The sequence below is a fragment of the Rana temporaria genome, chromosome 8, assembly GCF_905171775.1.
Source record: "Rana temporaria chromosome 8, aRanTem1.1, whole genome shotgun sequence".
In the NCBI taxonomy this organism is placed as follows: Eukaryota; Metazoa; Chordata; class Amphibia; order Anura; family Ranidae; genus Rana; species Rana temporaria.
The window spans coordinates 186,683,986-186,701,225 of NC_053496.1; the positions used below are offsets into that span (position 1 = coordinate 186,683,986).

The window sequence follows — 17,240 nt, forward strand, 5'->3', positions numbered from 1 at the left end:
TTTTTACAAATGCAGCAGAAAAATGTAGAAATTGGATGGAAGGTTTAGCACCGGGAAAGACTTTTTGATAGATAAAGAGTGCATTTTATATACATGTATATAGATCAGACCAACATGAGGGACACATGAGGAGGAAAGAGGGACTTTGTTGTGAATGAGGGACAGTGCCTCCAAATCAGGGACAGTTGGGAGGTATATGTGTGTATTATCATCTGCTGGAGATAAAAGACGTCACAGTGACTATGGAGGAAGAGGACGGACATGACGGGGTTACTGGGTGTAAATAGAAGATAAGATCTTATTACCTCCTCTACTGCCGATTCCAAAGATGTCTCCTCGCTACTTCCTCCCGACTCACCTCTCACCCGGAACTTCCTGTCTGTTCCTGACATCACTTCCTGTCTTCCATAGAGTTTTCCTGTCTCTATGGTAGAAGTGAGAAAATCACCACCTTGTGACGCTCAGAGGAACTACAGTCACAGGAAACGTCTCGTAGTGTGAACACGGCCTTGTGCTGTGTGTGTATGTACTGTATATCCTTATAGATGGGTCATCTCCACTCCCACCAAGGGGGAGAGAAATATATTACTGCCTAGTCCAGACTTTCTCAGCCAGGGTTCCTCCAAAGGGTTCTAGGGGTTCCTTGAGCAATGGGCAATTTCTGTCTCTCAGTAACAACTGACATCAATGATCTGTAAGGAGGGCAGTCTTCCCACTGGTGACATATAAGAGGGTCCTTCTCTCATTGGTCACCAATGTAAGGGACCACTACACTGACCACTGATATAAGGAGAAATTCCATCCAAACCATGAGATTGGTCAGAGACTAATTGGTATTATTCTGGGCATTGCCAGACTAGGTCTTGGTGACAGAGTGAAGGGTGATGCTGCTCATACTATATGTGACCCTCATCTACATCATGGACATCTTCTTCAGATTCTTAGTAAATAGGATAGAAATTTTCACAATCCTATATGTAGCTCCTGTTGAGTAGGCGCTATTTTGTAATTTAGTTATCTGAGCTGTAGTTGGCTCAGAATATTATGCCAAATTGTGGGTTTCTAGTTCAGCTGTGTTGCACATCTTCCACTTGACTGTGGGTGTCGCTGTCACCAGGAGTCAAGGTTGGAATGGCAATGGGCTGGGTGTATTGAGTGCCTTCTTCCCAGAAGCAGCCCAGTAGGCGTGGTCGGCGGACGCCATTCTGACCGGATGGCCCTTCTGGCCTCAGGGATGCATTAGCAGTATTTTCCGGTCTCTGGGACTGCTGGCCCGAGGCTCCGCAACTGAGAGTAGGCCCAGGAGTTTCTGGGGCCTACTGGTCCAGGGGTGGTCCTGTGCTGTCTTGCCTGCGGGAAGAAGCAGAACAATTGGGGACTCAATTGGAGGACGCATCCTGGCCAATTTACCTCACTGTGCTGCCGGCCTGGCTGAAAGATCCTGGCACCGTGAGCTGTGTGCTTTCTTTGGAGCTTTGCAGAGTGTGTGGTTACATGATCTTGTGGCAGAGGACTGTGTGACGACTCGACGACACTCATCAAGTCTGTGGCAGAGACGTTGAACGAGCTTCGCACCGGCTGCTAGGTCAGTGAGAGAGGCCTATCTAGTAGGTACTGAATCCAGTGTGGAACCAATTTGTCCGCTGGATCTAAGACTGTACCCGTGATCCACAAGCAAGGTACCTGAATCTCCCCTATCCCTCCACCCCTCTGATGAACCTTGTTTAATAAAACCCTTGAAGAAAAAGAAATTAAGTGTTGGTGCGGACATTTGTGAATAACTCTTCAAGAGGGACCCCTGGGACGAGTGTGGTGAACAGTAAGGTAACGGCAGGCCCAAATCTAAACCAGCAGCTCCTTCGGGGGTAGTGCTACATATAGAAGAGGTTGGGGGTCCTGAGTAGTCATAGAAAGGCCCAGCACCCCAATAGTAGAGGAAGAGGTGGTCTGGTGACATGGAGAAGAAGACTCCGGTCAGTCTCTGGATCTCCATCATTGGAAACATGGTGAGACAACAAATACAGCGGGATGGTGGAGGAGATGTTGGTGTCGGTGTGGAAATGGACAGAACACGGGATGATGACACTGAAAGAACAATACGGCTTCATTCTACGATATGTCAAGGAGAGAACCGTACAGGAGAGACTTTTCTCTCTAATTGATGTCAGAAGAAGACCCTGACCCCTGTATATGATATACTCCTGACCCCTGTATATGATATACTCCTGACCTCTGTATATGATATACTCCTGATCTCTGTATATGATATACTCCTGACCTCTGTATATGATATACTCCTGACCCCTGTATATGATATACTCCTGACCCCTGTATATGATATACTCCTGATCACTGTATATGATATACTCCTGACCTCTGTATATGATATACTCCTGACCTCTGTATATGATATACTCCTGATCACTGTATATAATATACTCCTGACCCCTGTATATGATATACTCCTGACCCCTGTATATGATATACTCCTGACCCCTGTATACGATGTACTCCTGACCACTGTATAGGATATACTCCTGACCCCTGTATATGATATACTCCTGACCTCTGTATATGATATACTCCTGACCCCTGTATATGATATACTCCTGATCACTGCACTCTAGGCCCATTATTCAGGGTTACTTTTAACCTGATGACCTGTGAAGACTTTTAACCACTTCCCACCTGGCCTATAGCAAAATTACGGCCGGGAAGTGGTTCAGTTATCCTGATTGGGCTTCATATGATGTCCAGCAGGATAAGACGTGATTGTCGCCCTAGGGGGAGCGCAGCGCGGCGATCACTGTTGTGGTTTGTCAGTCTGACACACCGCAAGACCGATCTCGATAAAGAGCCTCTGACGAAGGCTCTTTACCACGTGATCAGCCGTGTCCAATCACGGTTGATCACAGCATAAACAGGAAGAGCCGTTTATCAACGTTTCCTCACTCGCATCTGACAGACGAGAGTAGAGGAGAGCCGATCGGCTGCTCTCCTAACAGGGGGGGGTCTGTGCTGATTGTTTATCAGTGTAGTCCCCCACCCAGGACCACCAGTGATGCCTACATAGGATGCCCACCAGGTATGCTACCCTGGACCACCAGGGATATGCCAATCAGTGCCCATTAGCAATGCCTGCCAGTGCCCATCAGTGTTGCCTATCAGTGCCACCTATGAGTGCCCATCAGTGCTTCATATCAGTGAAGGAGAAAACTTACTTACTAATTTACAAAATGTTATAACAGAAACAAAGAAAAATGTTTTGTTATTATTATTAATTCATTAAGTTCCATTCGTTTAGAAGCGGCATTCGTTATTTTGGGTAATTTGTAACTTTGGATAAATTCGTATTCATTACGTTCACTAACAGCTAAATTTGAAAAGAAAATTCCGATAATTTGTTATTATTTTGGGATTTTCGAATTTTCCGGATGTTCAAATTTATTCAAATGAATGAATGTCGATCATAACTAATGACCTGAAAAACGAAGAAACAAATGAAAGGAAAACAAAGAAATGTTTGGTCAGTGCACATGTCTACAGCTTAGTAGATGATAAATTAGACAGATAACTGAGAAGCCGCAGATGTCACTCGCTAACAAGCTTTTAGATGTTTTACGAAGTTCCAAGGAATGTCTATACAAGAGGAAATCTATATGTTGTAAACGCCTAGAAGAGGCCACTTGGCATCCTGGCGTGAGTCGCTCCTTTCCCTGGTGAAATAAAAGGTTTGTTTTCCTGGAGTCCGTGTCCGGAGTCCATTCCTGGTTTCCCAGAACTCAAAGAGCCGTTTTGCTGCAACATTTCTCTGGTGCATTGGCCGGGAAACCAGGTGTGACGGCTGTGACAGGTGACAACACCACCAGCAATTCTTCTCATTCCACCGACACACACAACTTTTTTTTCTCTTCAATACATTTTTTTATTATAATTTTTACTTTTAAACAGATTACAGTCATAGAATCAGGAAATAGTAAAAAGGTAGAAATGCGATTGGTCAGGAAAATGACTTGTCTGGAACGTGGAGGCGGAGTCATACAATACAATACACAACGTGTTCCATTATTATAACAAAGTATTGTAGAAAAGATCACACCATAGAAAATGGGGGAAAAGGAGAAAATAAACCCGGATATTAAGGGGGAATTTGTGTACGAGGAACACCTTAACAATCACCACCATTTTATTCTTCAGGGTGTTAGAAAAAATATATAATGTTTGGGGGGTTTTAAGTCATTTTCTAGCAAAAAAAATGTTTAATCTTGAAAGGACAAAGTCTGAAAAACAGGCCCCGGTCCTTAAGTGGTTAATAATCAATTCCACTTCTATATCCCGGGAGGAAGGACATGAAAGAAAAAACACAAGTACCATAGTGCTCTCTGCTTCTGAATTTATTATAAAAGCCCCCCCTAAAAAGTTACACTTACAATAAAAACAGCAAGTATCAGATCACCAGCTCACTCACCGCCGATCGACATTCACATTAGATTTTATTAATGATTGTAATATGTTTATAAAGTGATATAAGCTCATGAAATGTGGGAGGGGTAACTCGGCTCGTTGGTCTAGGGGTACGATTCTCGCTCGGGGTGCGAGAGGTCCCGTGATCAAATCCTGGACAAGCCGTAGTTTTATATATTATTATTATTTTTTAGGATCGGTGTACAATTGATTTTTCATATATGTGATTGATACATATTTATGTTTTCTATAATAATTTTTATGAATGGACAACGAGGTCCTAATAAAGATAGAATTTGTCCCGGTAGATAAAGATATACATAGGAACATCTTTTCATTTTATTTTACACTTGTTTTTTTATTGTATGTATATGGCGATACATTGCACACTCATGTGGAGATTAGATTGTAACGGGACATTACCACGGAGCTCAGCGGTGTGATCGAGTGAGAGCGCCCTGCTGGTTTGCAGATTCGGGTGACACGCTCTCCAGCTCTATGAAATGTGAGCTCTGTAGTCACAGGAAGAGGGCGTGTCCTCACACACTGTGGTGATGCCTGAAGGGTTGCCTAGGCAACAGGCAGGTATATAAGGTTTCACCTCATTTGACCCACCCATCTACTGACGAAGGCCAATGAGAGGCCGACACGCGTTTAGAAGGGAGGAGCCCTATCTGTGATGTCAGGCGAAGCGCCGTGGGTCTAGATCGGCGGTGAATGAGCTGGTGATTTGATACTTGCTGTTTTTATTGTTATTTCTTGTAAGTGTAACTTTTTAGGGGACTCTCGCTATGACTAAGCACTAGTTTCAGTGCGAAACGCGTCAGCAGTCGGGTTTTATTTTGCTGTGACTTGTAGTGCTGTCCTTCCTTTAATAAAGGTGACAATTTGTTCAGAGTGCGGCTGTCCAGAGACAATTTTTGTTCCTGTGTAACTTTTTAGGGGGGGTCTTTTATAATAAATTCAGAAGCAGAGAGCACTATGGTACTTGTGTTTTTTCTTTCATGTCCTTCCCCCCGGGATATAGAAGTGGAATTGATTATTAATAAGTGAATGGAGGAAGGTGGTGTTTGGAGACAATTTATACGTTGATTCCCCACACAGAGGTGCAGTCTGGAGACTGTAGGAATTACTACCATTGGTAAAGTGGACGGATCGTGATCGGACACGAGGAGTGATCTGTCTATGAGTTTTATACTCACCCTTGAGGTGAGCATGCATTTTAGCAGGTGGGGGTGCGCACTGAATATTGGATCCATTTAAATCGGATTTTTCACAGCGGTGACAGCTTTGGAAACCTCCATATGAACTGTTTTTTTATCATTTATTTCTTTTTTCATAAATAGTTTTATGGAATGTATAATTATTTGTTTCTATAAGATTTATAGATACGCAGCGCTGCACTATTTTCACACAATTAATACGCAGCTTCTACTTTTCAGAGGTGCGATATCCTTCTCTGTACAATCCGTGTTTTATTGATTGCATGGAATATTGGAATTTTCTGAGATTGTGGATTTGGGGTTTTCATGAGCTGGAAGCCACAATCATCACAATGATGACAAATCACGGCTTGAACCCTCTTGCTTTGCATGTAATGAGTCTCTCTCATATATTAGTCTCGCCTTTTAAGTTGCATTAGTGAAATAAATGAACTTTTGCACCATATTCAAATTTTTCGAGTTTCACCCGTATATCAGGGTGTGCTTCTTCCCCACATGTCCAGCAACATTCACATACAAGACATTTCCCGCACTCACTAATACACCTCGAGGGGTTGTGTGGGACCCCTGATGTACAGGAAGACAGGACTTCAGTGAGGAACATTTCCCTCACTCAGGACAGGAATACGGTTTCTCCCTCGTGTGAGATCTCTGATGTGTGGAAAGATTGGACTTCTCTGAAAAACATTTCCCGCACTCAGGACAGGAATACGGCTTCTCCCCCATGTGAGATCTCTGATGTGCGGAAAGATTGGACTTCTGTGCAAAACATTTTCCGCACTCAGGACAGGAAAAAGGCTTCTCCCCCGTGTGAGATCTCTGATGTGTGGAAAGACTGGACTTCTGTGCAAAACATTTCCCGCACTCAGGACAGGAAAAAGGCTTCTCCCCCGTGTGAGATCTCTGATGTGTGGAAAGATGGGACTTCCGTATAAAACATTTCCCGCACTCAGAACAGGAAAAAGGCTTCTCCCCCGTGTGAGATCTCTGATGTGTGGAAAGATGGGACTTCCGTATAAAACATTTCCCGCACTCAGAACAGGAAAAAGGCTTCTCCCCCGTGTGAGATCTCTGATGTATGGAAAGATAGGATTTACCTGAAAAACATTTTCCGCACTCAGAACAGGAAAAGGGCCACTCCCCCGTGTGTAATCTCTGATGTGTGGAAAGATGGGACTTCCGTGAAAAACATTTCCCGCACTCAGAACAGGAAAAAGGCTTCTTCCCTGTGTGAGATCTCTGATGTGCGGAAAGATAGGATTTATCTGAAAAGCATTTTCCGCACTCAGAACAGGAAAAAGGCTTCTCCCCCGTGTGAGATCTCTGATGTGTGGAAAGATTGGACTTATGTGAAAAACATTTTCCGCACTCAGAACAGGAAAAAGGCTTCTCCCCCGTGTGAGATCTCTGATGTGTGGAAAGATAGGACTTATTTAAAAAACATTTCCCACACTCAGGACAGGAAAAAGGCTTCTCCCCCGTGTGAGATCTCTGATGTGTGGAAAGATTGGCCTTCTCTGAAAAACATTTCCCACACTCAGAACAGGAAAAAGGCTTCTCCCCCGTGTGTAATCTCCGATGTGTGGAAAGATTGGACTTCCCTGAAAAACATTTCCCACACTCAGAACAGGAAAAAGGCTTCTCCCCCGTGTGAGATCTTTGATGCGTGTTAAAATTTGCCTTATTTAGAAAACATTTCCCGCACTCAGAACAGAAATACAGCTTCTCCCCCGTGTGAGATCTCTGATGTGTGGAAAGATGGGACTTCTCTGAAAAACATTTCCCGCACTCAGAACAGGAAAAAGACTTCTCCCCCGTGTGTAATCTCTGATGTGTGGAAAGATTGGACTTCTGTGAAAAACATTTTCCACACTCAGAACAGGAAAAAGGCTTCTCCCCCGTGTGAGATCTTTGATGCGTGTTAAAATTTGCCTTATTTGGAAAACATTTCCCGCACTCAGAACAGAAATACAGCTTCTCCCCCGTGTGAGATCTCTGATGTGTGGAAAGATGGGACTTCTCTGAAAAACATTTCCCGCACTCAGAACAGGAAAAAGGCTTCTCCCCCGTGTGTAATCTCTGATGTGTGGAAAGATTGGACTTCTGTGAAAAACATTTTCCACACTCAGAACAGGAAAAAGGCTTCTCACCCGTGTGAGATCTCTGATGTTTGGAAAGACTGGACTTATCTGAAAAACATTTCCCGCACTCAGAACAGGAAAAAGGCTTCTCCCCCGTGTGAGATCTCTGATGTGTTGAAAGAGAGGACTTCTGTGAAAAATATTTCCCGCACTCAGGACACGGATACCTCTTATGTGTTGGAAAGACAGCACCGTCCCGCACAGTCTGAGGTTCCTCAGGATAGGAGGAATACGATGGTCCGGCACCGTCCCGCACAGTCTGAGGTTCCTCAGGATAAGAGGAATACGATGGTCCGGCACCGTCCCGCACAGTCTGAGGTTCCTCAGGATAAGAGGAATACGATGGTCCGGCACCGTCCCGCACAGTCTGAGGTTCCTCAGGATAAGAGGAATACGATGGTCCATCTACACTGTGTGGTGCCGGATGGACATTTGAGGTAGTCGGGTTTTCTCCTGGACTATACTGTGTGATGTCCTCATCTTCTACTTTACAGTCTGGAGACAAAGTGAGACAATCCTCTGAGGTTTTCCTCATCTCCCGTCCATCTACTAAAATAGAAATACAAAGATTATTACTAGACATGAGCTGATTGGTTCCCCTAAACCAGGACTCCGCCCACATCAGGCAGCTTTGTCTCTGAGGATCTTACAATTCCCCCCTCAAGGTAACTACTAAATGGGTCCTCTGATCTCCTACCAGATCATTTCTTTATTCATGGACCTTAGTCAGAGAGTGAGGAAACAACGAGAACTGTCTTTTATAGGAGTGACAGTGATGAGGGGATTATAGGACGAGGGTCAGGAGTATGAAATGTACAACATAGAGTATATAGTGCAGGGGTCAGGAGTATGTAATGTACAACATAGAGTATATAGTGCAGGGGTCAGGAGTATGTAATGTACAACATAGAGTATATAGTGCAGGGGTCAGGAGTAGGTAATGTACAACATAGAGTATATAGTGCAGGGGTCAGGAGTATGTAATGTACAACATAGAGTATATAGTGCAGGGGTCAAGACTCATAATATTGGTATTCAGTAATCAGTGGCGGATGAAATGTTTACATGAGACAAGTTGCAGAGATCCCACACCGCTGCCTCCCATCTCCTGAGACTGCACTCAGTGACTTGGGTCTGAGACTATACAGACATATCCCTCCACCCGGCACAGCCAGCAAATAACAGAGCAAGTAACCCGGGAGAACTGTTCTGTCAGAGATCTCACTAGACCCGGGCATGGGGCAGAAGACCCAAGGTACATACCCCAGGTGTCTAGGTCAAGCAAACCCTATGGTGAAAATGAACATTTTGCTGCCAGCTGAACCCCAGAATCTCCATAAATCCAGTCTAGAGACATAAATTGTGTCTGCAGCACAGAGAAGGAAGATTATCCGAGAGAAATACAGGAATACAGGACGGGGAACACAGCTCAGGAAAGTGACCAGGGGATTACAGGCTGATATCACCCAGTCCTCGCCCTACTCTGGACCAATCAGTGAGCAGTATGGGTGGAGGAATGGATTTAGTGTTAATGACCCACCTGTGCTGATCTCTGTAGGAGTGTCCTCCTCTATAAATGTCCCCGTTATTCCATCCTCCTCCATAGACTGCTGATCATCCCTCACATACGTCTCTTCTTCTTCTGATTTCACCTCAAATTCTATATCGATTGGATCTCCACTCTAAACCAAGAGAATGAGAGAGAATATCATCTGTAAGATATAAGCTTACATACAAAATCCACACATCATCTCCACCAGTCCATGTTCTAGATGCTCCGCCCCACCGACCTTGTAACAGTGGGGGATGGTGTGACCTTCCTGTGTGGAATCCCGGGAATACAGAGGACGGGGACATCTCTCTGGGGGGTTCCTGGTATTAGGTGGCTCCATCATATCCTTGTGTCCTTCTGAAAACTCCTCCATCCCTCCATACTCCTCATCCTCCTCTTTATACTCTTCTTTAATATCAATATTATCATCCCCGAGGTTTCCACTCTGAATATATAATAAAACATTCATTATAATAAACATGTTTGTGTATAAATCATAACTACCAATAATTGTTCCTCATCTACCTGATGATGGTGGGGGATGTTGTGACCTTCCTGTGTGGAATCCCGGGAATACAGAGGACGGGGACATCTCTCTGGTGGGTTCCCATTACTGGATCCATCTGTAGGAAACACACACACTGACTGAATACATTGTTTCGCTTTCAATGATTTTTATTGAAGTTTATCATACAATTGAAAGGTTAGAATGAGGATCATCATAACAGTCAGCTGCATTATAATACGCAAAAGAAACCTTTTGGGGAAGAGTGCTAACATCGTACGACCCAGACTTCCACAATCACAGGTAACCCCATATCGGGGAGTCAGAAACATGAAACAAGTCAACGATGAACACAACAAATAAAGCATCTAAAAGGGATTATTTCCGCCCCCTATAAACAACCATAAGTAACTCAGGGCCCTCCTGTCCCCCCCTCTAGTGGGAGGAGGGAGGGGAAACACCATGAAGGCCCCACCCAGAGATCATTCTCTACTAACCCATACTCTATGCCTTTTGGCTTTGCGCAGTAGCAGTATTTTAGCCAATGAAGTTTAACTAAGGCGCTTCTCGGCCTTTTGGCTAAGATCAAGTGTAGTATCTGTTCTTATCAGTTGCCAGGAGGGGGCGCTATGCTAACCGTACTTCGTACAGGGCGAGGTGGAAATGGATGGTGGTGGCAGATGCAGAACCTGCTGGCGTGGAGGTGAAAGCCTTTTGATCGGGACAGAGAAACATGCGTTCGAAGCCGAAGAGTCGGGTCCCTGGCCTTCTGGCCTGGGTTTTGTGGTACCTGCCCCGGACAGTTGTTTCGGGAGAGAACACTGGCCGCGCCTTCCTCCCTGGAGAGCGGTTAGTATTTCCCGAATGTGATTAGGAGGGAGCGACGGGAGTAGCCTTTTGTCTCAGGCTCTCCCCAATCTCTCAGAGCTCCTACCTTCCTGGCTGGGAAGGGTGCTGCTGGTCCGGGCTGTTGGTCAGTGTTGGTTGAAAAGCCCATGGTGATTGTGCCCCTGGAGTGGCAGTCCAGGGGTGACTTACTTGCACAAGTGTTTGGCACCTTGGCCACATCTCCACTACTTTTTTTCCACCTGCCTCTAGGGCTGGGCCTTTTGGCTGGGACCAGAGGAATTTTTGCTTCCTGGCCGGAGGGCCGGCCATCGTACTGCACGATGGCCACTTTCTACTCACTCTCCCATCTTCCTTCTCCCCCACTTTCTTTTTATTTATCCCTGTGTTTGTCACTTTATGTATTTTTTTGTTTGGTGTCACGTTTGTCACGAGCGATTAGTAGGGTGCCGGTGATCTGACATGCTGGTTCCATGTATCATGGAAGTTCCAGCGCATGCGCGAACTGATGCGCTGAGATGGTTCCAGCCATTGGGAAAGTTCCTTCAAGCACTGCGCAGGTGCAAACTTGCTGACGGAAATCCCCGAACGGCGGCCGGCATCCAGGGCGACGTGGATTTTGAGTTAAGTGGCTTCGCTCGCTCGGCCTCCTGGCTCTTTTTTTAACATCCTCCAATCCACGGGGATGTTAAAGAATGAGCCTGGATGCCGGGCGAGGTTCGGGGATTTCCGTCGGGAAGTTTGCGCCTGCGCAGTCAGTGGAGGAACTTCCCCCATAGGGGAACATTGAGGACAAGTCACCGGTCCTCGGGCCAGCCCTGAACGTCTTGGGAGTGGGTGGAGATCTTAGTACGCCTGCAGATGCAAAACCTGCTGGCGTAATGGCGAAAGCCGCCTGATAGGGATGGAGAACCATTGGGTCTTGGCGGAGGGCCGGGTCCCTGGCCTTCTGGCCTGGATTTGATGAAGTTCCTAACCCTGCAAGTTTTTCGGGAGGGAACGTTGACCCCACCCTACTGTTAAGGGGGGGGGGGGGTTAGAATTTTGGCTAGTACCTCCCGAATATAGTTAGGTAGGGAGCGAAAGAGGCGATGGGGGGAGTTTTACGCCCTGGCTCTCTCCCTGAGCTTCCAGAGCCCTTGTTCCTTCCTGGTAGGGAAGGGGGCTGTGACTGTCCGGGCTGTTGGTCAGGGTTGAGAGAAAAGACTGTGGCGATTGTCCCCCTGGAGTGGCAGTCCAGGGGTGCCGTACTTGCACAAGTGTTTGAGAGGGCACTTCGAGTATTGGCACCTTGGCCACGTCACCACACACACACTTTTTTGCACCTGCCTCTAGGGCCGGGCCTTTTGGCTGGGACAAGAGGAATTTTTGATTCCTGGCCGGAGGGCTGGCCATCGTATTGCACGATGGTCACTTTTCACTCTTCCTCATCTTCCTTCTCCCCACTTTCTTTTTATTTATCCCCGTGTGTCTCACTTTATTGTATTTTTTTGTTGGTTGTTACACGTTTTGTCACTGTGTGATTAGTAGGGTGTGGGTCCTCCGGCCTGCCCTGAACGTCTTGGGAGTGGGTGGACATGGCCTTCTGGCTTAGTTCGCCCACTCTCATGGGGTCTCCCTTCGGGGGAGCCCCACCTAGTACTTGGGTGGGTTCGTTTCGGCCAGATGGACCATGTGAAGTACCTCAGTCCCCATCTGGAGCCTAACGCCCCGGGGGATCAGGGTAAGGTCCTTCTTAGTGGAGGACAAGTGTAACACCGTTGCACGTTTTCTGTCACTCTTTATGTGTGTGCACTTTTTTTGGCACCGGGGGGAGTTTTTGGGTGTGTTGGGTGTGATCTAGAGAGACTTACATACTAGGGTTGTCCCGATACCGATACTAGTATCGGTATCGGGACCGATTCCGAGTATTTGCGGGAGTACTCGTACTCCCGCAAATACCCCCGATACCGAAATAGAATACTCCCCCCCCCCGCCGCCGCTGCATCCCGCCGCCGTTATGCTGCATCCCCGCTGTCCCCCCCATATGCAGCCATGTTTCCCCCCCATATCCAGCCATGTCCCCCATATGCAGCCATGTCTCCCCCCGTATCCAGCCATGTCCCCCATATGCAGCCATGTCCCCCATATCCAGCCATGTCCCCCCATATCCAGCCATGTCTCCCCCCATATCCAGCCATGTCCCCCTTACCTGCATCCCGCTGCCGCCGACTGGTTAATACGTGCGGGGAACATTACAGCATTCATTTGAATAGCTGTAGTGTTTCCCGCCGCACCACGTATAGACACTCCCCCTTGTTTGGGTGAACTGTCCAATCCCGAGCAAGGGGGAGTGTCTATACGCAGCGCGGCACGAATCATTACAGCTATTCAAATGAAAGCTGTAATGTTCCCCAGTCGGCGGCAGCGGGATGCAGGTAAGGGGGACATGGCTGGATATGGGGGGAGACATGGCTGCATATGGGGGGACATGGCTGCATGGGGGGGGACATGGGGGGACCTGGCTGCATGGGGGGGACATGGCTGGATATGGGGGGAGACATGGCTGCATATGGGGGGACATGGCTGCGGGACATGGCTGGATATGGGGGGAGACATGGCTGGATATGGGGGGAGACATGGCTGGATATGGGGGGAGACATGGCTGGATATGGGGGGAGACATGGCTGGATATGGGGGGAGACATGGCTGCATATGGGGGGAGACATGGCTGCATATGGGGGGAGACATGGCTGCATATGGGGGGAGACATGGCTGCATATGGGGGGACATGGCTGCATGGGGGGGGACATGGCTGGATATGGGGGGGAGACATGGCTGGATATGGGGGGGAGACATGGCTGCATATGGGGGGACATGGCTGCGGGACATGGCTGGACATGGCTGCGGGACATGGCTGGATATGGGGGGAGACATGGCTGGATATGGGGGGAGACATGGCTGGATATGGGGGGAGACATGGCTGCATATGGGGGGAGACATGGCTGCATATGGGGGGAGACATGGCTGCATATGGGGGGAGACATGGCTGCATATGGGGGGAGACATGGCTGGATATGGGGGGACATGGCTGCATGGGGGGGGACATGGCTGGATATGGGGGGCATGGCTGGATATGGGGGGAGACATGGCTGCATATGGGGGAACATGGCTGCATGGGGGGGGACATGGCTGGAAATGGGGGGACATGGCTGGATATGGGGGGAGACATGGCTGCATATGGGGGACATGGCTGGATATGGGGGGAGACATGGCTGCATATGGGGGGACATGGCTGGATATGGGGGGGGGAGACATGGCTGCATATGGGGGGACATGGCTGGAAATGGGGGGACATGGCTGGATATGGCTGGATATGGGGGGAGACATGGCTGGATATGGGGTGAGACATGGCTGCATCTGTGGGGGGACATGGCTGCATTTGTGGGGGGACATGGCTGGAAATGGGGGGATATGGGTGGATATGGGGGGAGACATGGCTGGATATGGGGTGAGACATGGCTGCATCTGTGGGGGGACATGGCTGCATTTGTGGGGGGACATGGCTGGAAATGGGGGGACATGGCTGGATATGGGGGGAGACATGGCTGGATATGGGGGGAGACATGGCTGGATATGGGGGGAGACATGGCTGGATATGGGGGGAGACATGGCTGCATATGGGGGGACATGGCTGGATATGGGGGGGGAGACATGGCTGCATATGGGGGGACATGGCTGCATATGGTGGGGAGACATGGCTGCATATGGGGGGGAGACATGGCTGCATATGGGGGGACATGGCTGCATATGGTGGGGAGACATGGCTGCATTTGTGGGGGGACATGGCTGGAAATGGGGGGATATGGGTGGATATGGGGGGAGACATGGCTGGATATGGGGTGAGACATGGCTGCATCTGTGGGGGGACATGGCTGCATTTGTGGGGGGACATGGCTGGAAATGGGGGGACATGGCTGGATATGGGGGGAGACATGGCTGGATATGGGGGGAGACATGGCTGCATATGGGGGACATGGCTGGATATGGGGGGAGACATGGCTGCATATGGGGGGACATGGCTGGATATGGGGGGGGGAGACATGGCTGCATATGGGGGGACATGGCTGCATATGGGGGGACATGGCTGCATATGGGGGGGGGACATGGCTGCATATGGGGGGGGGACATGGCTGCATATGGGGGGGGGACATGGCTGCATATGGGGGGGGGACATGGCTGCATATGGGGGGGGGACATGGCTGCATATGGGGGGGGGGGGGACATGGCTGCATATGGGGGGGGGGGGACATGGCTGCATATGGGGGGGGGGGACATGGCTGCATATGGGGGGGGACATGGCTGGATATGGGGGGAGACATGGCTGGATATGGGGGGAGACATGGCTGGATATGGGGGGAGACATGGCTGCATATGGGGGACATGGCTGGATATGGGGGGAGACATGGCTGCATATGGGGGGACATGGCTGGATATGGGGGGGGGGAGACATGGCTGCATATGGGGGGACATGGCTGCATATGGTGGGGAGACATGGCTGCATATGGGGGGACATGGCTGCATATGGGGGGGGGACATGGCTGCATATGGGGGGGGGGACATGGCTGCATATGGGGGGGGACATGGCTGCATATGGGGGGGGGGGGACATGGCTGCATATGGGGGGGGGGGGACATGGCTGCATATGGGGAGGAGACATGGCTGCATATGGGGGGGAGACATGGCTGCATATGGGGGGAGACATGGCTGCATATGGGGGGAGACATGGCTGCATATGGGGGGAGACATGGCTGCATATGGGGGGGAGACATGGCTGCATATGGGGGGACATGGCTGGATATGGGGGGACATGGCTGCATTTGTGGGGGGACATGGCTGCATTTGGGGACACATTTAAAAAAAAGTATCGGTATTCGGTATCGGCGAGTACTTTAAAAAAAAGTATCGGTACTCGTACTCAGTCCTAAAAAAGTGGTATCGGGACAACCCTATTACATACCATATATTCCAACCTTCCGTCAAATAGTGCATACAAAGTATCACATTTCGTATCATTGCTCTCCCTGACGTGTACCAGGAGAGCACATGGGGAGAAATTAGACAAAGGAAAGAGGAAAAAGAAAATAGAAGAAAAGAGGAGGAAAAGAGAAAAGGGGAAAGAAGTGCACTCTATTATAGAATTATCCGAACCCCTGCTACTCACAAGGGGTCAGACAAATATTGAATCCAAGGTTTCCAGATCATTTCAAACCTTGCTCGTTTGTCTAGCAAGATCGCTGATAGGCGTTCATTTATCATGATCCAAGATAGCTTGGATTTCACTAAATCAAGTGGGATCGTGGGTGTTCTCCAAGACCTAGTTATCGCTAAGGAGACCCCGCCCCTCTCTGATGCAACGGGAAACCTGCGTTGCATCAGAGGGGGGCAGGTTCACCCATACACGTCACTGGCTAACCCCCAGCGATTCCCCTTAGGTTTCTGGCCCCGCCCTCAGCTCTATAAGAGCTGTCAGGCTGGCGGCGCGTCATTCGTCGGATGCCTCCGGTGGAGGCAGGATCGTGTGCGTCGTATCTTGATCGAGAATGGATTAAATTGCTGGAATTATTATTATTTTTTTTAATAAAGGACTTGTCCCAAGCTGTCTCCTGTCGTTTTTAAAAATGTTGACACTTATTTTTGTGAAATGGTAGGGTTACAATATACCCCGTTACCAATTCACATGGGGGGGCCGGATATGCGGGCTTCCAGTTTCCGATAAGCCCCCCGCCCGCAGACCCCCACAACCACCAGGCAAGGGTTGTGGGGATGAGGCCCTTGCCCCCATCAACATGGGGAACTCCTCCCCATGTTGAGGGCATGTGGCCTGGTACGGTTCAGGAGGGGGGGGCGCTCTTTCGTCCCCCCCCTCTTTTCCTGCAGCCTGCCAGGTTGCGTGCTCGGATAAGGGTCTGGTGTGGATTTTTCGGAGGAACCCCACGCCATTTTTTTTTTAGTTTGGCGCAGGGTTCCCCTCAATATCCATACCAGACCTAAAGGGCCTGGTAATGGAATTTGGGGGGACCCCCATGCATTTTATTTTCAATGACTTTCATCTGTATTGTTGGGACCCGACAATTCATTATAACCGCGAGTAGTTTTAAATGACTTTTTTTCCCTTTAGAAATGTCATTTTGTGCAGAGACTTATAAACACAGGAAACATGCGCTACTTTACAGGCATACTATAGACACCTTCCAGGTACGAAATTTAAAGGAGTATTTCACTTTTATTTTGTTTAACCTGCTTTATGGGGCTTAACACCTGCTTTATGGGGCTTAACTTTACGCCGGACGTAGAACTTTACGCGCACTGCGTCGGGCGCACGTACATTCGTGAATTGCCGTATTTCCCTCATTTGCATATTTGAATGGCTGATCGATGGAAGGGTAAATATGCGCCAGCGTAAATGTGCGCCCACTCTACGCCAGCGTAGGCAAGTTACGTCGGTGGGATGAAGCCTGTTTTTAGGC

At 48.6% G+C, this 17,240-nt stretch overlaps 1 protein-coding gene and 1 pseudogene across 1 annotated transcript in view; one reads left to right on the forward strand and one right to left on the reverse strand.

Moving 5' to 3' along the window:
* LOC120910639 (zinc finger protein 208-like) overlaps positions 1 to 17,240 on the reverse strand; it is a 94,447-nt gene that overhangs the window by 61,315 nt on the left and 15,892 nt on the right. Inside the window, exon 2 of the mRNA XM_040322394.1 lies at positions 6,312 to 7,955. Coding sequence (XP_040178328.1) covers positions 6,312 to 7,955 — 1,644 coding nt within the window. The remainder of the gene's footprint in view (positions 1 to 6,311; positions 7,956 to 17,240) is intronic.
* Positions 10,445 to 10,579, forward strand: LOC120912548 (annotated as a pseudogene).